A 26,719-nucleotide genomic window follows, 5' to 3' on the forward strand; every position below is an offset into this window, starting at 1 on the left:
TCTTTCGTAACACTCCTTTGATTATTGAAAAACAATGACTTGCATTATTTTTTAATTATTATCTCATTATTATATTTGTTTGATTATTATGCATTATCACATTTGTGATTTTTGTGAATTTTTTAAATTTATAAAATAGTCATAATTATTTCTCTTATCGAAGATAAAAAAAACTAGCGATATTGATAAGGTTTAAATATTGCAATGATATTGTGTAATATCATCAATGCAATACCACATTTCTAATCTTAGTTCTATCTAGTTTAATATTGTTTGTATCGTTATAGTTATATAATATTTATCTATCTAAGAAGAGTATGAATAGGAGGTAATAAAATACAGTTTTACCAGTTACTCACATTTTGTGTGATTCGAACATTGTAACAGTGAAAACCTTTGACGCTTATTTGTTAACGTTTTTTTTTTAATCATTTACTTAAGATTTATAATTAATGATGACTCAAATACCCATTCTTACATTTTCTAATGGATACAAGATGCCTGCATTTGGTCTTGGTACTTATCAGGTAAGATTTCATTTATAGATCAAATAATTTACATATAAACAAAATTTTTGTTAATAATAATTTTAATAAAATAAAAAGGTTATATCAAAATCTAGTAAATTTCTTTTGTATATAAATATATCACATGATCTCATCGCGCGTTTTATTCGAAATATTTAAAAATCAAATTAAATTAAATATGATAAACTTCTTAATTTTTTCAGTCACGTCCTGGAGAAGTAGAAAATGCTGTAAAAGAAGCAATAAACTTAGGATATCGTCACATAGATACAGCATATTTTTATCAAAATGAGAAAGAAATCGGTGAAGCGATTCAAGCGAAAATTAAAGATGGAACTGTGAAAAGAGAAGATCTTTTCATTACAACTAAAGTAATTAAGTTTTATATTTAAAAATAAATATATTTATAATTTATAACTTTTTATATATTATACCTTTTTTTTTTTAGCTTTGGAATAATTTTCACAAACAAGAAAGTGTAGTCCCAATATGTAAGAAATCGTTAGAGAATCTTGGATTAAGTTATATAGATCTCTATTTAGTCCACTGGCCATTTGCCTTCAAGGTACGTTCCAGTTTAATATATTGTAATTATCTGTTATTGCTCAATATTTTTAAAAAAATGTTAATTATTTCCCAGGAAGGTGATGATTTGTTACCCAGAGATGAAAATGGCACCCTTTTGTTATCGGATACTGATTATCTTGAAACTTGGAAAGGAATGGAAGAATGCGTGCAATTAGGATTGACTCGTAGTATCGGAATTAGTAACTTCAATCAAGAACAAATCACTCGCTTGCTTAGTGCAGCCAAAATTTTACCTGTAAATAATCAGGTAATTACATACATATATTATATTATTTATTGATTCGATTAATTTCTGAAAATCATAATAGATATAAATTATTTAGGTTGAAGTCAGCATAAACATTAATCAAACGCCACTAATAGAATTTTGTAAAAAGCATAATATTACAATAACTGGTTATTCACCATTGGGACAACCTGGAAATAGATCAGGTTTACCAACTTCCTTAGATCATCCAAAAGTAATAGAACTTTCGAAAAAATATAATAAAACATCAGCACAAATTGTTTTAAGATATATTGTAAGTATAATTTATTTTCTTAATCTTCTTTTTATATTACAAATAGATATGATAATTATTATGGTTTAATAAATATATATATAAAAAAATGAATAAATATCTTAATTTATTTTTTAAATATGATTTTTAAATTCATAATTAAAAATATTATTTTAAAATTTTTATATCAAAAAAAAACTATAGACAAAAAATATAGACAATTTGAAAATATTACAAAAAATAAGGATTAACTTAATATAAAACTTAATATAAAAAATAATATAACTTAATATAAAAGATGAATCCATATGTATTTAAGAATGTATTTAATCTAAATATATAGTTGAAAAATATGAAGTAATGAATATACTAAAAATTATATGATTGAAAATATAATATTTAATTCTTTCTGCATAATATTAAAATTTTTATTATATTTGAATTCAATGCAGAATATCAATTTATATTTCTTTTTTAATACATACCGACATATATTTTAACGATGATACTTGTTATTGAAATATATATAACTGATCAAAGATAACATAAATATGATATAATGAAGATAATGTGATTATGTTATAACTTTGATAAAAATTAAATCTTCAAAAGAAGTATAATTGCGTAATACAATTATTGAAAATCATTTTATTTCCTAATAAGAAATCTGATAAATTTATTTACATCAAGATTCATAGAAAAATTATATATATTTGTATATTTGTAATATTATTTTTTTTATCAAAATATTCCAGTTACAACAAGGAATCGCTATTATTCCGAAATCTGTAACACCAAGTCGATTAAAAGAAAATATCAATATATTTGATTTTTCTCTGACGAGTGAAGAAATGGCATCTATAGCTACAATTGCAACTGGTCAACGTGTTGCACGATTTGCAGAGTAAGTATCTTAAAAATCCTTAAAATAAATTAATTTTTGAACAATAAGACAATGATATTATTTTTGTTCTTTCTGCAGTGCGAAGCAGCACAAATATTATCCATTTGAAAAATAAAAATTTCATTGCAACTGAGTAAAATGACAGGAAACAGCTCGTCAAATTCAGTAGGTATACATTAATAGTAAGGTATATCCCCTTTGAACTTATATAATCCCACGCTGTAATTCGGCACTCGTTTGACCCTTATCTAGTCAATTAGATTTATTGAATGCCATGGAAAATTTTGATGCTCCATATAATATGAGATCATGCAACGTAACAAAGCGGACACCATCATGGACAAGGTTAATTGCATTCAACTAATGTTAACGTTGATTACTAGATATGTATATTGCAAATAAATAAAATTATATCAAAAACAAAAAAATTTATTAAAAGCAATTTATGAAGTATTTTTTTTTTATTTAAAAAAATGCAAATAAAATAATTTTAAACATTTTATGTTATAATTATATATAATTAGTATATTATAACTGAAATATTGATAAAAAACTATTTTTAAGGATGCAGACAAATTATATTGGCGGAATTATTATATGATATGATATTATTATATGATAGCGAAAATGCAATTAAAACGAAACGGACTTAATTTTTATTCTTTTTATTACAATTATTCTTCGAATTTTTTAAGTGAAAAGAATTTATATTATACAATGTAAATATAAAATATATAAATAAAATGTTTTTATATTGTTTTAGAAAAATTCGAACCATAGTTCAATAAAATCCTATCTAGAAAGGAGACTATGATTTTATATTTACACGTTAAAAATTCTAAACAAGATTTCTTCAAGGCCAATAAATGCCAAAGGCTCTTGCGAACGAGAACCCTTTTTTAGGATGATTCATTCAACAAGCAAAATTGCTTATTCGTTGTTCATAATATACGAATGGAATTTTTTACCATACGAAATATAATACCATTTAACCATTTTTGTAATGATATTTTTCACTTTCTATTTTCCTTTCTTCCATCATTAAAAATACAAATGAATTTGTTCGAAAACGATAATTCGAAACAGCACGTAAGTTTTTGAAATTTATACGTAAAATTTATACGTTAAATATATAATAAATGAAATATACGTGTTCTAAAGTTGAATTTCCCACCTATTGTACAATGTTTAGTAAATTAAAGTATGACCTTCGAGAAATAATAATATAATAAATGATACCTTCGAGAAATTATTCGTTATCAATCTGTTAATAGTCACGTATTCATGATATTGTTATTTTGGTACATATATGGTCGAAGAAATTACATCATGAATCATATCACACAAGCGTAAGTTTCTAAGCAAACCACCGTATGCATTGAATTACGTGTTTGATATCTTTTTTTTTTACAATATCATTCTTTATCGGTAAAACAAACACTTTAAACACTGAACGAAACCATTAAATGATATTACAGGTGGAACACAAAATTTTCTAACAAAACTAAATCACCGACGCATAAAAAATTATTATCGTTAGAAAATATTCGATCGCCAATAATTTATTGTGGCTCCTGGAGATCTAGAATGCTCGACAAAGTGAAAGAATGCCGTGATGCTATTAAGAACATGATGACCTTCGACAAGCTGACAAATACCTATGAAACTACACACATAGTCGGTAAAACTCCGATAATTCCGAGAGCAGCTACTTCTATGTCCTCGATACCGGATGTTATTACATTTAGTGGCATTGCATTGAAACATAAAGAATACGAAGACATACCGATTCTAATGAGGGATTCCATATTGAATTCGGATAAAAAAGAGAAAGAAAACACTGTTGTGGAACAAATTGATCAAACTAACAATACAAACAATTCGTTGAAACGTTTTGTTTCAACAGATAACATGCTCAGCAATTCATTGAAATCATTCATAGTATTGGAAAAACAGATAAAAAAGGAATTTTTGGAAGAAGATGATATTTTCACAACGAAAAAAAAAATTTCTGCAGAACCATTCCTTTCTTATGTGGAAGGAAACGCAGAATTCATTTGGCCAGATGATACAATTGAGAGTTCTTCCGGAAATGCTTGGAACTCCCTGGAACATTTGAATTCGTCCGATATCAGATTTGGAAACCCGCGTACGAATTCTACTTTTTATGAAGATATTTATGTGAATAGAAATTATACATCTTCCCCAATTCGAAATCATTATTTTCAGGATTCTGGTTTTGAAAATAATTTCTCGATATAAATCAGTCCTATTTCCAATTTTTTCTCTCTATTTCTGTTTTTACTCTTTTTTATACTTCTTATTTATAATTTTTTGTAACTCTTCATATTTGAATCAATAAAATTTCTTATAACGAATACAATTTATTATGTATTCATTCGAACTGAATCCATTTCTAAGATTCCATTGACTAAATGTAAACAAAAATATTATCAGTAATATAATATTGTACTGGTGACACTGTGAAAATCATATAAAATCAATGATAGTTTTATAAAATTATCGTTTAAGTAATTTTTGAATACGAAATATGAATTAATCGTGCAATTAATCGTGTAATATAAAAAAAAAATAACACTTGCGATATCAATTTAAACAAACGGAAACGCGATTTAAAAACAAAAACGAGACAATAATATCGAAATCCTCGAAGTTATCGATCTAATGAACAGCCATTATGCTGGAATATATGAACCAGTCTAACGATTCATTTTTATCCTGTGATAAGCTTAAAACAATATCAATTTTTTTAAAGAAGGGAAGAACCACTCAAAGTAAAGTAATGGATTTTATTCTAACGATACTTGGCTGTATAATCCTGAAAATTGATAATCAAATCTACTTATACGAATTTAAGGATATCTTCAATGATAGAACCTTAAAAAATATAAAGAATGACTTGGAAAATCTTTTGTATTTTAAAACTAAATTCTTTAATTTTTTAATCATGGAGTTATTGTTAGAGACTATCAAGAAAGAAAATAATTATTTTAATAAACATATCAAATTCAATAGAATCATGGAGACATCAAATAAACAATGTAACAAAGAAGTTTTTCAAAAAAAAGTCAAGGATGTTATAAAATTTTTAATTTTTCGAAAGATCGAAAAATTTTCTTATCTTCATGATAATAAAAGTACATTGGATTACTACAAAAAGAAAATCGATGTTATACTTAGCAACGAAATTCATCCAAGAGATAATATAATAAATAAAAATGTTAAGGAAAATAATGAAGAAAATACAATAAATTTTATTTACCATAAAAGAAAAAATGAATCTATGAATAATGTAAACAATTCAAAAAAACCAGACTCAAAAATAGAGTCTAATTTCTACAAAACATCAAGTTATACTTGCTTCGATTATTTTTGCAGTAAAATTTATTGGTTGCTCTGCTATGCATGGTTAGGAATTTTTATATATTATTGTTGCATATCTTTTTTTCCAATTTTCCCAACATTGTTAAATATTATACATAAATTGATAAATAATAATTCATAATATAATAGTTGTATAAATTAGGTATAAATTTGTATTATTTCGTTCAAGTTATTGTTAAACATGTTGTATATATTGTTTTCTTCACAAACATAATATAGGAATTATATATGTGCATAGTATAGAAATTAGAATTATTTTGTTAATTCAATTAATAACTTATCAATTAGAAAATTGATAAATCTAATTAATTTTATCAATTACATAAAAATATCATATATTATGTCAATTTATTAAGACAAAAAAAATAATATATAATGTATACATCCAAGCTTGATTTTAATATCTTCTAATTTAACTTATTTTTCATCATGTAATGAATAACTATGTTTCAATATAGTACGATATTTTAATGTAAAAAATATTTATATATAATTAAAAACTTTTAATGATAATGAATATAAAAGTTCAACTTTATTATCTTTAAAATGTTTAAATAGTCATTGTTCTTTCATATGCTTTCATAATAAATTTATTCATATATTTTATAAACTCTTATTATCGCGAAATAAAATATCAATAATTTTTTGATACTATTCAATTTATTTAAATCATAAAAAAAAAAATATATGAAAAAATTTAACCGATAATCATTTATTTAAATTAGATTATAAATACTTAGTTTAATGTACATATACCGAAATTAAAATAAAAATATAAATTACTATATAAATTAATTTGTATTTAATTTATTAAGATTTAAAAAAGTCTATATATATCGTCAAATGCAATATTTTTGACATAACATTTTAAATTTCAATATAACATATATATAACATATATACATATATAATATAACATATGATTAAAAAGTATATATTTAAAAATAATCCATTTCTCTTAAAATATGTTATTTTCAATAATTGATTTATTCATTCTTAACGATCAAGGGATTGAACTGTCCTTTGTTACTTCTAACGGATTCTGTAATTTTCCATAGGGTCCGTTTCTTGTTAACGAATTTGCCGACTTGTCGAGCTACGTCGAAATACATATACATGGATAAATCTCTCTATGTTATACATAAACTTATTATGCAAGGTTTCAACACATATACAAAGATCGCAAAACGCATGCGTAGAAAAGCTGCGCAAAACAGGGCAGTATACTTTTAGAGGGTTAAAAGTGCCATGTTTTTCTTTCAATTTTTCCAATTTTTATATATAAAATTTATTTTTCGTATTAATTTTTTTAAAAATATGTTAGACGTAAAATATTGATATCTAAAAAATAGAAAGTAAATTTAAATATATAAATTATAAATATCAAAACATAAAAATATTAAAATCATAAATACGAATATAATTTATAGAAAATATATAAAAATATTTGATTACCAATTAATTATAATAAATTTTTAAATTTTATATATTAATATATTTACATGAAAAAAGAAATTCTAAAAAGAAAATTTCTGTTAAATGGATTAAGCAATATTTAAATATTGCAATATTAAATAATTAAGATATAAAATTGAAAAAATATTTTATTTTAGTAAAAACATAAATGATTTAATTTTATTTTTATTTTTAAAATATATAGAAAAAATAAAAAAAAATAAACATAAACGAAACGATAAATCACACTTCATTTTTTGATATACGGGTATGTTCTTAGAGGAGGAGTCGGGGTAACGTAGGATATTTATAAAGGAAGCTGAGAAAATCTACCGGCATTATATTACTGGTATTACGACTGATTGTAATAAAAGTATTCAAAATTTTGTTTCAAATAATAAGATATATAACAACTAAAATGGTTGCAAATAGTGCACCAACGTTAAAATTTTATAATGGTAACGAAATACCGGTATTCGGACTTGGTACATGGAAGGTCAGTAACATTTATAATATAATAATTTATAATATATAATGTAATAACAATAATAATTTATAATCTATTTTTACAAAAAATACATATAAAGCTGTGTATAATATATTTTATAAGTAATATATATTATTATCAATATAAATTTATACAATTTTTATCATGAATTTTATTAATGAATTTTTCTAATTTTATTCGTATTTTCTAATAATCTATTCATTTTTTCTTTCTATATATCGGTTAAAATTTCCAATATGTCATTTAAGATATTCTACAATGTTCTCGAAGTTACGAAATAGATCTGTCTTTATTTAAAATGTAATATATTATAAATGTTTTTATAATATAACAAATTGTTATATTAAAATTTAAAAAACTATTGAATTTTTTACATTTTGATTTATATTTTACTTAAATAAAATTTTATTATTTTATGTCATTAGAATGAATTTTATACGTACATAATAAATACATATATACGTGCTACGTAATGTATACGTAAGTAGGTAACATTGGTTATTTTGAGTTAATAGAAGTATATACAATTAAATAGAGATAAGGAACTTATCAAAATTAGATAACTTGATTCAGAAATAATTTTTATTATATAATATATTTTTTATTTCTGTATTTAATATAATATATTATAAAATTGTTATGATTCATTTTTCTCAATTAATTAAGTGTTTATATATCTTTTAGTCCAAACCTGGAGAAGTGACTCAATCAGTTAAAGATGCAATTGATATTGGATATAGACATATAGATTGTGCTCATGTATATGGCAATGAGAAAGAAGTGGGTATTGCTATTAAAGAAAAAATTGCTCAAAATATTGTAAAAAGACAAGATCTTTTCATCACAAGCAAATTATGGAATACTTTCCATAGACCAGACTTAGTTGAATCTGCTATCAAAACATCTTTGTCGGATTTAGGTCTTGAATATTTAGATCTTTATCTAATTCATTGGCCAGTAGCATTCAAGGAAGGAGATAATCTTTTTCCACAAAATCCTGATGGTTCTCCTACTTTTAGCGATGCAGACTATGTAGATACATGGAAAGCTATGGAATCTTTAGTAACCAAAGGACTTACTAAAAATATTGGTATTAGTAATTTCAATTCTGAACAAGTAGAAAGAATTCTTAAAAGCTGCACTATCAAACCAGTTACAAACCAAGTAAATATATATTTTATTTAAATCAGAATAATATGTAAAAAAATATATTTTTTATAATGTATTATATATTTATAGATTGAATGTCACCCATATCTTACTCAAAAGAAGCTTTCTAAATTTTGTAAAGATAAAGATATTCTTATTACTGCATATAGTCCTCTTGGATCACCTGATAGACCATGGGCTAAACCAGATGACCCAAAATTATTAGATGATAAAAAATTGAGTGAAGTTGCAAAGAAATATAATAAAACACCTGCTCAAATTCTTATAAGATATCAAGTATATATACTAATATTCTATTCATAAATTATTTTTTTAATTTAATTTCTAATTTTATTTTCTTTTTCAGTTGGATCGTGGTCATATAGTTATTCCTAAATCGGTTACAAGATCAAGAATTGCTGAAAACATTGAAGTTTTTGATTTTAAACTTTCCTCTGAAGATATTGAATATATTGATAGTTTTGATTGTAATGGTAGAATTTGCCCATTGACAGGGTAAATATTTTATTTATAATAATTTTTAATTTATTTAATATTTTTATTTATAATAATTTTTATAAAATTAATTTTAATATAAACATTAATTTTTTTCAGCTCTGAAGCTAGCCCTCATTATCCATTCCACATTCCATTCTAAGTTAATAATGATAAGTTAATAATACATTAATATATATCTAATATTTACAATATCTTTTTTCTGTAAGTTTTCTACATGAATCACAAAATAAACTATATTCTAATAACAACTTTAATTTCATTTTTATATCTCAAATTATTATTTAATAATTATATAATTTATATAATAATAGAATTGCAATAAAATTATTTATAATGTATTCATCTCATATTCTTTCATTCTTAATAAAAATATTTTTCCAGTTACAAATTCTTAATAAAAAATTTAGATGTTATTTTATATATAATATTGTAATCTAAATATTATGTATACCAATAACCCCATTTTAATAATCTATTGATAAAGGAACATTTATCGGTTAATTAACGGTTATTATTAGCGGAAATAATTGTATTGTTCATATTATATACAAACATAGAATTATCGTCGTTAAGGCATATTTTTAAAGCGAAAAAACTATATATATATATATAGATATATGTTATATCACTTTTTTTATGATAGAAAATTCTTTTTTGTAAATCAATTTAGCTTCTTCCTTTATTTTCTTTGAATTTCTATGAATTTAGGTTTAACAAAATTTATTCTATTTATTATCTATTTACATATTAGATAATGCATGGAAATAGCATTTGAAAAATTATGTTTTTCATTATATCTATTTATTATCTCGACATTTGTTATTTATTTATGAAATCTAAATTCAACTTTGACTTCTGATTTATGCTGAATATATATTAAAACGATACACAATATTAAAAATATTTTAACTGATATGACATACATAATGTATATGTATATAATATATAATATATAATATTATATACAAATGTATTATTTTTTTTATTTTATTTTATTATTTTTTTCTAATTAACTAATAAGATTAAAGACAAAAATTCAAAATATTAGATGGTATATTGTACATTACCATAATATAGTATATAATATAATACAAATTAGAGAAAATTATTACGTTATAAAAAATGGAGAACAATGAATTACATTTATATTTTATTGCATTCGCATAAATATTCATCATTGTCTTCACAACCGCATAAGCAACATTCGCAATATTCACTGTCTTCACTGTCTTCTACTTTTGATAAATCAGCTAGTTGCTTTATGGTTGGTTGATATTCTTCCGAAGGATCTAATGGTTCATCACTGCAATTACATGGTGTATCTGATAATCCATTTGCGCATTTCCCCTTACAATTGCATCTGCAATTTCCGATTGAACGTATATTGCAAGGCAATAAAGGACAAATTTCACAGGGACCTTTGAGATCATAAGATAACATGTGTGGTTTGCATCCTGTACGAATACCTATAATTATTTTTTATATTAAATTGTTTTCATGATTAAAAAATTAATTAGCATAATTTAGTTTATATACCATGTTCTTCCATTTTATAACGTGGTTGTTCGCAAAAAGGCTTTCTTAAAGATGTAATGCAGGAAATATTGCAAGGAGGAATAAGTTTAGGCATACAAACTTTTTTTAAAATATATTCAAAATCCTGAGAAGTGAAACAAGGACGATGACATTGTGCCGATTTTGATTTAAATGTTGATGATTTATCATCTTTTGACTTCTCAGAAGTAGGGTTTTCCATTTTCTATCGAAAAAAAAGATAGATCGTAAAATAAAGATCAATAAATAATTTTATGATATTTATATTATAACTGATAAATTTTTATATATCATTTTCAACATTTAATGTCGTAGGATTTGCACTTTTCATCTGTTCCATTCCCGATTTCTGATTGCCTGCCCACCAATTTGACATCCAGGAAGATCTTTCTTTAACTTTTTTTTCAGGTAATTTTGGATTAGTTTCTTGGTCCTGTTTAATATTTTGTCCCGATGTAGAAATCAATATATCATTATGTCTCTATAAACATGAATAAATAAATTTATTATGAAATTATTATTATTATTTTTGTTTTCTTATTTTTATTTTTATTTTTATTAGATGAAATTTCTTTAAATCGAATATATATTAATATATTAAAAATATATAATATATATAATCCAAAAATTAAAAAAAAAAATTATATTTTTTGCTTATTATTGTTCTATTTATCAATAGTTTTAAGAGAAATATCTAGTTTTAATATACTTAAAAATTTTTCAAATTTATTATTCGAAAACGAAGCTTCAAATGAAAAAAATTTTATTCTATATTTTCGATAATTATTTTCAATTCATATAGAATCGTTTTTCCGATTATATTACAGAATAATTTTTACTAACAGTTTGTTTCTGTCCTTGCTTTTTGTTCGACTCATAATCATTTTGATTAGAACATGCATATTTTTTACGCATATAAGATGTTTTCTTATCGTTTAAATCTTGAATACAACTTATAATTTTTCTTCGATCACAAATATTTTGATATTCCTTAGATGTCAACAATCGATCCATATGTTCTTTAAATATCGTTTCCTTCTGTTCTAATTCTTTAATACAATTCTTCAAATTTAATTCTTCTTTAGCTAATTGACGAATCTTTGATAAACAAAGTAAGTCTTCGGAATGTATCGAATGAAGACTTGGAGTAGTATAAGATCGTATTTCTTTCTCTAATTTATTTACTGTATCGTTCAATTCCTTATTCATAAGTTCCAAAGATTCTAATTCCATTTCCGTTTCTTCTAATTTAACATCAGCTTGAATGATTTTTTCCTAAAATTAAAATATCGATAATTTTTATATAAATTATATAAATTTTATGTAAGTTAATAATATTTTTTATAAAAAGTATAATAAAAAATAGATATATTTAATAATACGTCAAATTTTATAACGAACGCAAAGATTCAAACACACACACTAAGATTTACCCGCTGAATTAATCGCTGAATTTCAATCGTTCCGTACATGCAACTCATCGGTCTCCTTGTTCAAATTCTTCACCGTATTCTTTAGATTTTCGAGAAGTTTTTCAGTTTGGTCCGGATAAGGAGCGAATTTCTTCATGATCTCGCGGATTTTACAATACGGCGCATTTTCACATTTCTTTGACATCCACATATTATATGCCATCAATGCCGGAATTGATCGTTCCATTGTCGTGATTTTATCTTTTAAATATTTATGCCGACCAAGAAGATCGCAACGACGTTCCTCCATTTTCGTCGTTATATCCTCGAAATACGGCGAATGGTGCTCGGTCGTTTTTGTATCTGATTTTGGACCTTCGATAAAAAAAAGAAAAATTAAATAACTATGTTTTATTAAAAATATATTTCATTTATAATAAAAAAAAATAAATATTTTGTTTCACTTACATTTACATCGAGACATTTTTGCTTGTTAAAAATTAGTTCTTTTCCAAAATAAAGAATTTATCACTTTGAATTATATTATATATAAATAGGTATATACTTTAAATCTAAACAGGTTATTATGATTTCCTGCACAGAATTTTAAATGTTTCATATCATTTTAATTTTTAAAATCATAAATTATAATAAAATTATATATGTGTCTGACTAAATTATCTTTAAAATTTTGAATATTAAATGTGAATGTTAATTTTTTTTTTATGTATTTTCTGTTGACGGTTTCAAGTAAATATATATATATATATATATATATATATATATTTACTTATATATATATATATATACTTATTTATTTATTTTAAGTTAGTGTTCTCAACAAAGATACATTAATTGAAATTAGCAATGGTACTGTTCTTAAAAAAAACTATCGAATAAGATCGTATGTTTTTTCAGATATTTTCGATCATTTTTGATAGTTTTACGCGCAACGAAAATCAGCATGCATTAGTATAACGTTTCTGCGAATTGTTCAAGATGTATTAGATTTCTTCAATTCAGTGAAGAAAATATAAAACATATCGAATTCTTTGAAATCTGGAGCAAATCGAAGTGGATAATGTTACCTCTCGATATAGTCACGAGTTAGTAAAATTATAAAATTAAATTCAAAATAATATGCATATTATATATTATATATAGTAAACTTGACAACGCTATTATTCAAATGAATTTTTATGTAACAGAAGAACGGAGGACTTGACTAGTCGTGACACGGATGACGATAAATATTCTTTGTTAACCGGAACTAGTACATCTCTTCAAGATAGCACCGGAAGTACAGTCACAGGCTCAATTAGAGCCAACTACGAACGTAATTTTGAAGATCGTGTATTATATGGACAGAGCGGTGGTCGCAGATTTAGTTATAAAAAAAGAAAGACTTGCAGCGGAAATGGAATATTTAGTGCTCCTCCCGGTGTCAGTCCCCATCATGTTAAATCATCCATTATCCGTCGCAATACAAGTAGAGCTTCTAAATTCCATACATATTCTATCATATATATCTTATATATTTTTTTAAATAGTTATATGTTAAAATTAAGAATCATTTTTATTCTTTTCCATAATAGATGGATCTCGATTAATTTTTGTATGGCCACAGAAACCACCTAGAAGTAGATTGTTAAGAATTTTAGCTCCGCTCATGCATGGCATTCTCATTGGTTTTTTATTTATGGATGCTATTCATCTTTGGCCAGGAGAATTTTTACCTACATCGTTGCCTTCTATAATACCTGTTCCTTTACCACCTGTAAAATGTAATGTAATTGAACCACGATGGTTTGACAATAGTTAAATAATGCAATATTTTCATTTTTTTGGTTTTGAAGTCGCGTAACTTAAATTCTCTTTTCATTATTTAAAATATACAAAATAAATTATAAGAAAAATTAAAATGTAAAAGAAATATATTAAAACACAAAATTATAAAAAAAATTGTTTTTAATATTATACAAATATTAATGATTAAATAACCTATAAATGTTAACAATTTTTTCATGCAAAAATATGCTTATGCGCATCATTATAACATAATACTTGGGAAAGAGTGACTACGAAAGATATATTTTCAGCAGTGAACAAAAATGTCAAATAAATATCTATTTCAAAAATGTGGATTTTTGCGTGCACCCTTTGCTATTGGTGTTGGTCGTTATGTGTGTCAATTACAAAGAGTAACTATAAAATTTTGTAAAAGTCACGGTGCTAGTCTTGGAGTTAGGTAAAATATTTCCTTACTTAACCTTATTTTCACGATTAAATTTTTATATTATATATATATATATATATATATATATATATAGTAATATAACAATAAAAAAAGTTATGAATTTAAAAAAAAAAAATTAAAATTATTTTTTAATATTAATATATTTAACTTATTTTTTATTTGTTTTTATATTTGTTTAATTATTTGTTTTTCTCAACGTACGTTTTACAAATTATAACCTTATTTCATAAATTATAAATATCTTATATTATATATGTATATATATATATATATACATAAAAAAAAGATTTTTTTTGTTATACAGGAATTTTATAGAATATGACTTAATTAATTATGCAAAAGAAAATCCTGGAGTTGTAGTATATGTCAAACCAAGAAGACATAAACATCCAATTTTAAAAGCGGAATATTGTAAATCTATTATTGTTTTAAAGAAATAAAATTTAAATATATTAATTGAAAATTTAAAAATAATATTTAATATAAATCTATGTTATTTATAGTAAATGGAGAGACACATTGGATGTCTATTGCTAATTATAGTAGAGAGGATATTATACAATGGATGGAATTATTAAAAACTCAGTACCATAATGGTCCAGATTACAGATTACTTAAATTATGGCATACAGATTTTCCTTCTATTCAAGGACCTTGGACACCTTTTACTTTTAAAGAACCATCTTTGAATCAAATTCAATTTCCAAATGTAAATATTAAATTTTTTGTTATATAATGTCTTTTATATTACATTTATATTACATTTATATTACATATATTACATCTTTTATATTACATTTTTATAACATTTTTATATATATTATATATTTCATTTACTTTTAGAAAAAATTTGGGGAATGTATCAAATTGGAACCAACAGCTACAGAGGAATTGATTAGGTTGTTTAAAGAACAACAAGAAGCCGAAAAGCTCAATGAAGAAAATAAGATTCAAGAAAATATTAATTAAATGATAATTTTCAAATGTTAAGTAATTAACTAAAAATTAACATATATGTCAAAATTACTATAGCTTCTCAAAATAACATTTGATTTGTTTATTTTTATGTGACAATAGAAAAAATTATATTTATTTAATATTTCAATAGATAAAAAACTTTTACATACTACTTTTACATACTTTTACATATCCAATCATTAAAATATAATTATATAATTATTATTGGATTGTGATTATTATAAAATAAATATATAAATTTAAAAATTTATTTGATTATTTATTAGTGCATATAAATATTTTTCAGGTTTTATTATATAATAAAATTATATAATAAAATATTATATAATAAAATTAATGTATTTAAATTATCAAATATAATGCTTCAGACAATTATATAAATAACAATCATATAAATATTTATTTATGTTTTATCTTTTTAATGTAAGCATTTAGTGACTATTTTATATATATCATATATACAATATTTTTGATGTGTAATATATTAATATATATAATATAAAATATTATTAATACATATTAATAATATTTATACTAATCAGAATTATATGATAGGTACATAAATTTTTTTTTGTTTTTATGTATATTTTTTTAATTACATAAAAATAAGTTAGCATTTTTCGTATAAAAAAATTGAATAATTATATCGTATTTAGCACCAATATTTTGAAACGAAATTATGCCCAATTGAAATAATTATTTTGATCAACTATATTACACTTTAAATAAATTATATTATTACTATTATTATTATTATATTTAATTTCCATATAACAACTTATAAATATTCATTCATAATAATTCATTTTTCTGTGCGATATTGTTAATACGTGCAAACTTCATAGATAAAAAAATAAAAATATACATATTCTACATATATATTTATCAATTATTTTTAGTATTTGATATAAAAAATATCAATACAAAATATTAAGATGATATTACGTATATCTAATTTTAATTAAAATCTTTAATATAAATATCAAGTAAAACATAAAATATTCATAATATTTCATAAACATGGAAAATTATAACGATTTTGTAAAAATATAATTAGAATATTCTTTTTTATATTGCATAGTAATTTATGTAAATGCAAAAAGATATATTATGCAATATATCTTTTTTTTAAATTATGATAATATTAATTATAAAAATAGAAAATAGAATTAAACGCGCTTAGACTATAATAAATGACATTTTAAATAATCTTTAAGGGATGGGTACAGTAGCATAATCCTGATATGCTAACTTTTTTCTTTGAGAAATATGAATAAATAGTTTATTTCTTACACTACAATAAAAACTTTATCATTTTTATAGGAAAAAAAATGCAACTTTTCCTGTAATATCAGATAGATTTAAACATTCATAATTATTTATCAAAATAATGGGATAATGAGATGATTCTAAATATATAACAATATAAATAGGATGAATTTGATGCTACATACAATCATACGCACAAAAAATCACACACCATCAACATATCATTCCTTATTAAACACTTCATTATATATAATTGTATATAAATAAATTTATAATGCCTCATTATAGAATCTTAGTATTAAAAACTGACAAATGTTACCTGCAGTATTTCAATTATTTAAATTCAATTATAAATACTAAGATGAATTTTGTACTCTAATAATTTTTTTGTAATAAAATAAAATATTGCAGATAGAAACCAATTAACATGACGCAACATACCATATTTATAAAATAAAACAAATTAAATCATGCATATCTCCTTTCGTACAGATAAATGTCCATAAAGAAGATAAAACAGCATATCAGGAAAAATATTCTCGCTTAAGCAAAATATCACACACTATATCAATTAAAAAGTGTGACTAGACATGATTTAGTTTATTCGGCTTTAAGTCGTTTACTAAATTCTTCTTGTTGTTTTTCTCGCCATTCCTTTTTCGGTTTTGTTCGTTTAAGTTGACCATCCCTAAAAATAATATCATTGTATTAATTTTATTATAGAATTATGTATAGAATTTGTTCTTATTAATCGTATTAAAGTAACTTACCATTGTAAATCTACTAAACCACCTTGTCTTGCTATCACAGACTTTACTCTATTTGCAAAGTCAATAGCGCTCTCTCCCTCATTTCTATACATCGGAGGAAGATACCAAACATCACAAACTATAGCCCAACTCGACATAGTCATGTATAAATATTGAATCATAGAATATCGACTACTATTCCAGAATGCATCTCCAAATCTTGGGTCATACTGTAAGAAAAATAATGAAATTAATTATTTAAATTGCTATTTAAATATATTTTTTATATATTTATAAATATATTTTTTAAATTATATTTTGTAAATATATTTTTTACATGTACATAATTACCTTTATTGCAACAGGATAGATTACACCACCAACTTCAAAACTTCCTTTTTTAAATTGCATAACTGATGTATTATTTATACAAGTGCCTTCAGGAAAAATAAGTATAGGTGGATTTGTAGGATCAGAAATATGTTTTTTTAATCTAAAATACATTTATAAAAGTCTACATACATAAAATATATTATAAATAACATTTATACATTAAAAATAAAACAAAATTTACCGTTTTGTAACAGCTTCTCTATCTTTAACTTCACATCGTTCAAACCAAATATGCGGTGATGCACGTGCTAAAGCTCTTTGTAGAATTCCTAAAAATCCACCATGCCTTTGACCTATCTAAAATAATATTTATTATTGAATAATATAAATCGTTGTTCATGTATCAAAATATATTTTTATATAATGAAAATTTAAATAATGATAACAAAATAAATCAAAATTAAAACATGCAATTGAGAAGAAATAAAATAATTGAAAATAATTATTAGTTTATTAATCAATATGGTAAATGATAGAAACATACCAAAGAATAGCAATTATCGCACATCAGTACTAAGACATCTATAGGAGAAGTGTGATTTGCCACACAGATACCCCTAATAGGACGATTTTCTGGGTTATGATAAGTTATTACTGAAGATAGCGCACTGGACAATACACCAAAGCACATTATGGAAACTTTATAATTTAACCATCGCTTGAAACTGCCCTCTGGGACATACCCCACAACAGCTGTACATGCTGTCAGCCACATTACCTGTAAACCATAAGCTTTGCATATAAGAAAGTATATTTTATTCTTTTTGTATTGACGGTGAGTAGTTTACCTACAAAGCAAAGTTACAGGAATCTGTTACCTGCAACATTCATGCATTTCAACTTTCAATAGGCAATTACTAATCATATTATAGCAGGATTTCCCAGATTATTTCAAGAATATTATTATAATATGCTGAAATTTAATTACTAACAAATAACAAATAAATATGGTAACAAATTCTCAACAATAATACCCAATAAACAACAAATTTGGATATTTTTATAATGATATATTACCAAAGAGAATGTTGTTTGTGTGGATAAGATGGACACGTCGATTGTGGAAGTGTGATTTGCTACACACATTCCTCCAGATTTTGGTTTATATTCTGGATTATGAATTGTAATTGTAGCTGATATAGATTGTGATAATATTGTGAATGCTATGATACTAGCTTTGTTGTATATCCATTTCTTTATAAAACCATTTGGTAAGAAGCCAATAAGAAATGTTGTAATTACAATATACAGTACCTAAGAAGCTTTGATATTAGTTAAATTGGAAATGCTAAATTTATATTTGACATGGACATTTACTGAAGCAAATACTTTCAAAATAGATGCATTAATAGAGCAGAATTGTGGAATGAAAATAAGTTAAAAATTGAATATTAATTCTTATATAAATATTTTTTTTTCCTAAACTTAATAATTAATCATACATCCTACCAAGTTGTTTCAATTTCAATTTTAAATATTGTTACATTAAATATTGTTACAAAAAAGTCAATGTACTTACCCCAACAAAACAAATGAATATTCTTAAGGGAAGAAGAAAGCAGTACCGCATAACAAATCCACACATCCATATTACTGTTAGCTTCCAGGAAATGAATTCATAATGTCTATTTGTTCTAGTTAATAGATTCCAATTCTAACAAAAAATATCAATTTATCATATATTAAAATATCAATTCATATTTTTTAAAATCTAAAAAAAATTACCTTCAATTCTTCTGCCTCAAAACGAGATGTCACCTCATCTTCAATAATAGCCTCTACACCAGCTTTAATATAATCCAAACAGATTGCAGGTTTGAATTCTCTTTTTAGTGTTTCAAATGAATCTCTACGCATAAGACTCTATAAAAAATATTTTTAATCTATCTTACAAATAACTCTTTTTATAAATAAAAGCAATAAAGTAAAATTAAAATTATTTACAGTTGTAGATGTTTGAGAACTTTCTGTTTTTGTTTCTTCCAGATGATTTTTATGATTCTGCATTTCCGGCTCAGGTACCAAAATCAAATCTGTCGATCTGGCTATTACATTGCTACTTAACATCCCATTTTGCATATCGTTTTCCGTTTTCCAATTCTGTACATTCTGTTTCTCGATATGCCGCGATTCGTTTTCTTCATCGGCATCCTGGTCATTTTCTGTCCAAGTACCGTTTTTCTTTTTTACGTTCTCTATATTTTGTCTGCCATACTGAAATAAAAATGTGTGTGTGTGTGTGTATATATATATATATATTATATATATATATATATAATGATCATCTCAATCAAGTTTGAATATTTCTAAAAAATATGTGATATACATTTCTTGTTGAAAAGAGATTTGTCAAACACAACAAGAACAATAGACTTATTCACTAGATAAATATAATTCATAAGAATTGAATATCATCGTAAAATACAAGTACCTATAGAACGAAAATATGAAAAGGATATTCTTAGCAATAAAAATTATTTTATTATTTATCATAGATAAAAATAAAGCTGGATTTTTTAAATTATATTTTTTTAAGTTTCAAGTGGATTTAAATTTATCAAATAATAAGACTTATGTCTGCTTTCGCGAAATATTTTTATAAATATTATTTATATTTAAAAAGAATTTATACTTTAAAATTTACAAATTTGCATTTATTATGTATCGTCCAATTTATTTAAACATTCATAGAATAATTATTTTCATTTATTTAATATTTTTAATCTACATTTGATACACTTAAAATATAAAATATATTACATTTTTAAATAAACATATAATATATTTTTAATAATACAAAATTGAATAATTTTTTTGTTTAATATTTCCGTTTTTTCAATTTTAAATGATAAAAGAGAAACTAATTCTATTTCAATTATGATAAATAAAAGATTGAATTTTAAAAAATTACAGTTAAAATGATAAACAAATGAAACAACAAAAAATAAAAAGTGGTAAAATAAATGTAAACATTATCATTATAATTACTAATTTAAAAAGAAAAAAAAAACTAATTTCGCACGAAAAGAATAATACAATATAAATTTATATGAGAAACATAAATTCATTATAAATTATTGTACAAACACATTTTTGTATAAACAATTTTCATTAAAAAATTATCAGATTTTAGCGTAAAAATAAGTATATCTTATTTTATCTTTATCTTTAAGAAAAAATAAATTTTATTATTATTTTTTATCGAATGTGGATATAAATTTTCTGTATTATATTATATGTATAATCTGATACATATCATAAAATATTTTATAAAAAATTATTTCTTTTTTTCTCTACAAAAAAAAATTATATACATATAAACACATATCGTTAGAATTTTCCCATCGAGTTAAACTGCTAACATCTTTGATAAAGAAGTTGTTATTATTTTATTATTCATTTCTGAAAACAAACTTCATCTTTAAAGTTATTTCTGGAAATGCAGATTTTGAAAAAGAATAAATCTTGATGATACGCATTTATTTTATATAATATATTATTGATTCTTAAAAATTGATCAATCACAATAATTATAGAATTTGAACGTTCAAGTTTAAATGAAATATAATGAAAACTCAAATTGATAAAGTACCTATTATATTTGATAACAAAAAAATTTTTGGACTTTGCACTTGATAACGAATTATAGTTGCTATAGAAACATTGAACGATTTATATATCTTTCTTTCTTCGATTATAGATATTTTAAAATTAAAATTACAATATATTATTATCAATCTTTTTTATATAGTCAAAGTGATATGTATGAAAAAATATGTATGATAATATAAATGAAATATCTATGAACGAGTGAATTCAATATTGCAAATCATGCAAAAATTGTGTCAAGAAAACAAATTAACTTCTTTTACAATTCTTTTAAAATTCACGTTTTTTTTCACGTTTAAATTAAAACATATTTACGTAATGAATATTGTTTTTACATTTTAAAACAAAAAAAAATAGAAAATTTTATATAAGTAATACGACATGATTTGAACATATTTTTCTTCAACGCGCAAAACATTTTCTAATTAAATATAATCACAAAATTCACAAGAGAGAAAAGAAAATATCATTGAAATACATTGTATATTTAATAAAAACTTGTTTACATAAAAAAATATAAATTTTAATTGATTAAAATTTCTTATTATATTTTGAAAAAAAACTTATAATCATAAGAAATAAATGAAATAAATTTGAATTCAATTTGAAGTGCAATGTATAGTGTAAAGTACAATAGCACAACGATAAGGAAATAAAAGAATTTTTTAAATAAAGATCCATAAATAGTGCATATTTTAAATTACATAGAATTAAAAAATTTTTTTTCATTAAAATTAATTAAATTGAAATATATTTTAATTTAAATGAAATTTAATATTTAATACTTAATATTTAAATCGATTTTTATAAAAATTCAATAATAATAATTTTTATTTTAATGTCATAAATATCTTATAAGTTTTTTTAATTAAAAATATATAATAGAAAGAATTGTAACAAATATAAAGTATATGATATTTGCTTTTTAAATATAAAAAAATTCTATAAAATAATTTTTTTAAAATATTCAAATAATAAAAAATTTTTTTACAATAAAAAATTTTATAATAAGAAATTATTAATAAATAATTAGCTATATTTCATTAAAAAATATATTAAAACAAATAATGTTCGATGTAAATCATTATAATTATTATAATCTATATGATTATACCATTATTATACCATTATTATACCAATATATTATTATTGAATGATTATTTTCAAATATAAATCTAATATTTGTAACATTTGTATGTATTTTATATTTTGTTGAATATTTAAAATAAATTATAATAAATTAATTAATTTAATTTCTAATGAAGAATTATCGAATTATTAATATTATTATTAAGAAAATATTAATATTTAATTATTAAGAAAAAAATATAAAAAATTAAGAAAAAAATAAAATATTGGAATATTATTTAATGATAAATTTGTGCTTATTGATGATTATAATAAATGATACTAACCACAAATAATAATAAATAACTGAAAAAAAATGCTTATCGAAAAGTATAACATTAATTAATTAAAATAATAATAATATTTAATAAATTTAGAAATTAGGTTTGATTGATTTATTTATCATTGATTTATCTATAAAGATTAAAATTAATAAAAGTGAAAAATGATTTATTTCTATTAAAATCAATATATAAAAAACAATAAATCATTCTAAGAATGTATATAATAATACATAAAATATAAATTAGAATTCTTATTAATTTATATTAATGATAAATGATGATTAATATTAATATTTATTTAAATATTTATATAACTCTTGATCATCATTTTTTATTTTTATAATATATATATATATCTTTGAGCCCATTGATTAATATGCAGAACATGAAAAAATTCTTAGAATACGATTTTGAAAATAATGAATAATGATTATTTATTTTTCAAAATAATAAAATAAATATTTTAATAAATAATATGATTTATATTTTTTTAACGAAAATATTTATATAAAATTTATGTTTGAATTTTATTATTATATCAATATATCAAAAATTGTTTGAGGACTTCACAATTTACATCGATTTTATAATTTTAAATCGATACGAACTCGTACGATATAAAATCATAGAAAGTTTACCAAAATATGTTTCAATTAATTTCAATTTAATATTTTATTATATATGCTATATCATTTATTTTTATATATTATAATATATATTATTTTTATTTTATAATTAATAATTTATTTTATAATTTAAATGTATAGATATAAAAAAAATAAGTACGAAAATATATCAAAAAAGATAAATGCAAAAATAAAAAATTGAAAAAAAAACAAAAAAATTGAATAAAAGATTCAATATAGATTCAATAATAAAATATTTTTGTTTCACTAATTCATATTTTATTAAATTGATTAATATTTATTATATAATCTGGAAAAAATAATATTTATATATATTTATATATATTATATATATTTAATGATTAACTATAACTAACATTAACAATTAATTGTAGTTATAAATTTAAAAAATAAAAATTAAAAATTAATTAAAAAAATTTGAAAATATATTATAAATAATAAAAAATATTTATGATATAATAATAATATAATTTAAAATTTTGAAATTGTATATATGATATATATATATTTGTAAAGAAAATTTGAAAATTAATAATATAAATTAATAATAAATTAAGTAAATATAAAATTTCTAATTATTTGAAGATCAAAATAAACTTGAAAATATTGTTTATTTTAACATTTATATAGTTATGATTAACATAATAGTTTAATTATTTTAGATATACTTAATACTAGATGTATCTTATATAAGATTGTGAAATTTGAATCGAATATATATCAAAATAAAATGTAAAAATTTTAAAAATATTTTATATTAAATGTCACTTATTACAACTACTTGTTGATTTTTCAATAAATATTTTTAAATGAAATGCATTTATTTTAATAGTAATTATATCTTTCATTAATCAAGAATTAACATATTGAAATAATAAAACTTTAAAAATTATATAAATAAAAAAAATTTTTAAAATTAAACAAATTATAATACAGTAATATAAATTAAATCGAATACATACAAATGAATAAAATTCAAAATGTCTACCTCAAATTTAACTTTATCTTCAAATTTATACACTAATAAAATAATATTTTTTATGTTTGGAACATGTTTTGCTCTAAAAAATTTTATTGTAAATTGAACATGATAAGATTATACAATCTTTTTTATTTTTTTTTTCAAAATAAAATCATATAATTTAATCTTGTTTTCAATTCATAAACTCATAACGTGTCTTTAAATGAATAGGTAAGTACGTAAATTTGCTCTACGATCTTCTTACCTCAAAAAGTGTTAGCAGCAATTTTATATATAATCTTCTAACCCCAAGTGATTTTCCGATAGATGCCAAAAAGATTATGGCCAGTAAAAACATAAGAAAAGGTGTCAAAAGTAAAGAAACAGCTAACGACATCACCATCCACAACGGCGCCATTTTGCTTACTGCCGAGAGTCAAGCAACAACCGAGAAAGTTAAACGATTGTTCATTCAAAACCTGTGTGTACGAATATTATAGTGAAATATGAATTGGAAATTTTCGCTGTCCTCTAGAGACTACTAAAAGAAATAAAGACGATAATAAAGAACACGAAAATATTTTATTTATCTTGACTATGATGTCATATTGTAATATTATCGATTTACAAAGGAATGAAATAATTATAATGAATAGAATGAGAAAATGTATTTAAATATTACATTACAAATATAGTACATAAACCGAGAAATTTCTATTTTCCATTAAAAATTAAACACAATAATTTTTCTTTAAAAAAAATTATTGAACAATGTTTAATAAATTGATTTTCTATATTATATTTATGATCGAGCAGAATAAATAATGAGAGAAGAACAGAAATAAAATAAAAATTAAGGCATCTTCAGAATGCTATATATGAAACATATATAAATAAGAAAAGCAAATAATAACAGCAGAAATAAGATAAGAATTGATCATTCATGTCATCATTTTTCAGATATAGGATAAAATAAAATAAGAATTGAACGTTAATACTATTTATTGGGTATTTTTAAAAATAATTTTTTAAAAAGTTATTTTTAGTGTTTAAGAGATGTCAGTAATAGTCAATTCTTACTCTATCTTTATTCTTCATTACTATTTGCTTTATATTTATATAAAGTATTTCAAAAATATAGAAAAACTGATATAAATAATTGAAAATTCTCAAGATAATTTTAAATAATATTTTGTATGGATTTTTATTAAAGCTTTGTTAATGAAATATAATAAAAAATACTAGTCAATCATGAAGTGCATAAATCAAGTAACAACGGTAATGGATATATTGCCGACTGAGCACAAATAACATATTTTAAAAAAAGTGTGAAATATAACAAATTTTTTATCAACATAAAATTACATCAAATTATATCTTATTCAGAAAAAATGAATAAATTAATTGATTATTATTTATAAGACATTTGTATCGGATTCTTCTCTTTTTTTATTATTTACCATCTGTTTTGTCATCCTTTCATCTCGTTTATCATTTTTATAAAATATAATATAATAATTCAACATTTAATGATTTAATTCTTCATTTTCTGCCTTTCCTTTTCATTGTTCTCTTTATTATTGCTTGACTAGTCTATACATCTATGCTCTCTGATTGGCCAGTATTTTTTTTAATATTTTATCAACAAAGTTTTAACAAAAATTTTTGCAAAGAAAAATGTTATTTGAAATTATCTCAGAAATCTCTAACTAACTATATATTATTATATTTTTTATATATATTTTTTTATTTTTGAGATAATCTACATATAAACTTGATTTTTTTCATTTCTATCACATTTATATTTCATCTTTAGTTGTATGTAAAATGATAAAAAATGATAAATGATTAGTAATACCATTTTTTTCGGGAAATTTTTGATATTGAATTTTTTTTTAGGCATACGATAATAAAATAAATTGT

The 26,719-nt window shown here is 22.0% G+C and overlaps 6 protein-coding genes across 11 annotated transcripts; 4 read left to right on the plus strand and 2 right to left on the minus strand.

Moving 5' to 3' along the window:
* The first annotated feature begins 210 nt into the window (after positions 1–210).
* On the plus strand, positions 211–9,803 carry LOC107996297 (uncharacterized). Its single transcript, XM_062086200.1, has 14 exons — positions 211–527; positions 731–898; positions 976–1,092; positions 1,168–1,362; positions 1,439–1,636; positions 2,371–2,519; positions 2,598–2,633; positions 2,772–2,864; positions 4,106–4,668; positions 7,691–7,875; positions 8,572–9,051; positions 9,127–9,333; positions 9,404–9,552; positions 9,652–9,803. Exons 1-14 carry the CDS (start codon positions 453–455, stop codon positions 9,692–9,694), a joined length of 2,658 nt encoding a protein of 885 aa, XP_061942184.1. The 5' UTR covers positions 211–452; the 3' UTR covers positions 9,695–9,803.
* Positions 2,775–4,904, plus strand: LOC107996299 (uncharacterized). The gene is made up of 2 exons (XM_017054267.3): positions 2,775–3,868; positions 3,998–4,904. The coding sequence occupies exons 1-2, from the start codon at positions 3,804–3,806 to the stop codon at positions 4,779–4,781; spliced, it is 849 nt and encodes a 282-aa protein (XP_016909756.1). The 5' UTR covers positions 2,775–3,803; the 3' UTR covers positions 4,782–4,904.
* LOC114577325 (uncharacterized) lies at positions 5,023–6,711 on the plus strand. The gene has a single exon (XM_028665964.2). The coding sequence runs from the start codon at positions 5,218–5,220 to the stop codon at positions 6,043–6,045; it is 828 nt and encodes a 275-aa protein (XP_028521765.1). The 5' UTR covers positions 5,023–5,217; the 3' UTR covers positions 6,046–6,711.
* Positions 9,804–10,528: 725 nt separating the features above from the next.
* Positions 10,529–13,749, minus strand: LOC107996355 (uncharacterized). Of its 3 annotated transcripts, XM_028665966.2 has the most exons (7): positions 13,610–13,749; positions 12,990–13,115; positions 12,580–12,896; positions 11,953–12,384; positions 11,411–11,590; positions 11,092–11,314; positions 10,529–11,021 (listed from the first exon to the last, which is right to left on the minus strand). In XM_028665966.2, the coding sequence occupies exons 2-7, from the start codon at positions 13,003–13,005 to the stop codon at positions 10,699–10,701; spliced, it is 1,491 nt and encodes a 496-aa protein (XP_028521767.1). In that variant the 5' UTR covers positions 13,006–13,115; positions 13,610–13,749; the 3' UTR covers positions 10,529–10,698. The 3 variants fall into 3 exon arrangements, with proteins under 3 accessions (XP_028521767.1, XP_061941720.1, XP_028521769.1); XM_062085736.1 differs by lacking the exons at positions 12,990–13,115; positions 13,610–13,749 and having other exon boundaries at positions 10,529–11,009; positions 12,531–12,730; XM_028665968.2 differs by lacking the exons at positions 12,990–13,115; positions 13,610–13,749 and having other exon boundaries at positions 12,531–12,730.
* An 883-nt stretch (positions 13,750–14,632) lies between these two features.
* On the plus strand, positions 14,633–16,006 carry LOC107996357 (large ribosomal subunit protein mL43). The gene is made up of 4 exons (XM_017054372.3): positions 14,633–14,769; positions 15,083–15,189; positions 15,282–15,487; positions 15,622–16,006. The coding sequence occupies exons 1-4, from the start codon at positions 14,633–14,635 to the stop codon at positions 15,745–15,747; spliced, it is 576 nt and encodes a 191-aa protein (XP_016909861.1). The 3' UTR covers positions 15,748–16,006.
* A 1,002-nt stretch (positions 16,007–17,008) lies between these two features.
* On the minus strand, positions 17,009–25,237 carry LOC107996354 (glycerol-3-phosphate acyltransferase 3-like). Of its 4 annotated transcripts, XM_017054366.3 has the most exons (10): positions 25,062–25,237; positions 20,112–20,381; positions 19,893–20,030; positions 19,687–19,821; positions 19,185–19,421; positions 18,652–18,885; positions 18,349–18,464; positions 18,126–18,267; positions 17,796–18,004; positions 17,009–17,713 (listed from the first exon to the last, which is right to left on the minus strand). In XM_017054366.3, exons 1-10 carry the CDS (start codon positions 25,212–25,214, stop codon positions 17,626–17,628), a joined length of 1,722 nt encoding a protein of 573 aa, XP_016909855.1. In that variant the 5' UTR covers positions 25,215–25,237; the 3' UTR covers positions 17,009–17,625. The 4 variants fall into 4 exon arrangements, with proteins under 4 accessions (XP_016909855.1, XP_016909857.1, XP_016909856.1 ...); XM_017054368.3 differs by lacking the exon at positions 19,185–19,421 and having other exon boundaries at positions 25,062–25,236; XM_017054367.3 differs by lacking the exon at positions 18,652–18,885 and having other exon boundaries at positions 25,062–25,236.
* Between the last annotated feature and the right edge of the window lie 1,482 nt (positions 25,238–26,719).

Source organism: Apis cerana, linkage group LG15, assembly GCF_029169275.1.
Source record: "Apis cerana isolate GH-2021 linkage group LG15, AcerK_1.0, whole genome shotgun sequence".
Classification (NCBI taxonomy): domain Eukaryota; kingdom Metazoa; phylum Arthropoda; class Insecta; order Hymenoptera; family Apidae; genus Apis; species Apis cerana.

What these genes read in the sequence shown, in the direction of transcription:
- LOC107996299 (XM_017054267.3), top strand. Translation starts at nt 3,804, where the DNA reads ATGATATTGTTATTTTGGTACATATATGGTCGAAGAAATTACATCATG. An exon ending in ATGAATCATATCACACAAGC is followed by an intron (nt 3,869 to 3,997) that starts GTAAGTTTCTAA and finishes ATGATATTACAG; the next exon opens with GTGGAACACAAAATTTTCTA.
- LOC114577325 (XM_028665964.2), top strand. Translation starts at nt 5,218, where the DNA reads ATGCTGGAATATATGAACCAGTCTAACGATTCATTTTTATCCTGTGAT.
- LOC107996297 (XM_062086200.1), top strand. Translation starts at nt 453, where the DNA reads ATGATGACTCAAATACCCATTCTTACATTTTCTAATGGATACAAGATG. An exon ending in TCGGACTTGGTACATGGAAG is followed by an intron (nt 7,876 to 8,571) that starts GTCAGTAACATT and finishes TATATCTTTTAG; the next exon opens with TCCAAACCTGGAGAAGTGAC. An exon ending in AAATTCTTATAAGATATCAA is followed by an intron (nt 9,334 to 9,403) that starts GTATATATACTA and finishes TTTCTTTTTCAG; the next exon opens with TTGGATCGTGGTCATATAGT.
- LOC107996357 (XM_017054372.3), top strand. Translation starts at nt 14,633, where the DNA reads ATGTCAAATAAATATCTATTTCAAAAATGTGGATTTTTGCGTGCACCC. An exon ending in AATTTTAAAAGCGGAATATT is followed by an intron (nt 15,190 to 15,281) that starts GTAAATCTATTA and finishes TGTTATTTATAG; the next exon opens with TAAATGGAGAGACACATTGG. An exon ending in ATCAAATTCAATTTCCAAAT is followed by an intron (nt 15,488 to 15,621) that starts GTAAATATTAAA and finishes ATTTACTTTTAG; the next exon opens with AAAAAATTTGGGGAATGTAT.
- LOC107996355 (XM_028665966.2), bottom strand. An exon ending in AGGAGACCGATGAGTTGCAT is followed by an intron (nt 12,385 to 12,579) that starts GTACGGAACGAT and finishes TTTTAATTTTAG; the next exon opens with GAAAAAATCATTCAAGCTGA. An exon ending in AGCAAGGACAGAAACAAACT is followed by an intron (nt 11,591 to 11,952) that starts GTTAGTAAAAAT and finishes TCATGTTTATAG; the next exon opens with AGACATAATGATATATTGAT.
- LOC107996354 (XM_017054366.3), bottom strand. Translation starts at nt 25,214, where the DNA reads ATGGCGCCGTTGTGGATGGTGATGTCGTTAGCTGTTTCTTTACTTTTG. An exon ending in CACAAACAACATTCTCTTTG is followed by an intron (nt 18,886 to 19,184) that starts GTAATATATCAT and finishes TATGGTTTACAG; the next exon opens with GTAATGTGGCTGACAGCATG. An exon ending in TCTATCCTGTTGCAATAAAG is followed by an intron (nt 18,005 to 18,125) that starts GTAATTATGTAC and finishes TTTTTCTTACAG; the next exon opens with TATGACCCAAGATTTGGAGA.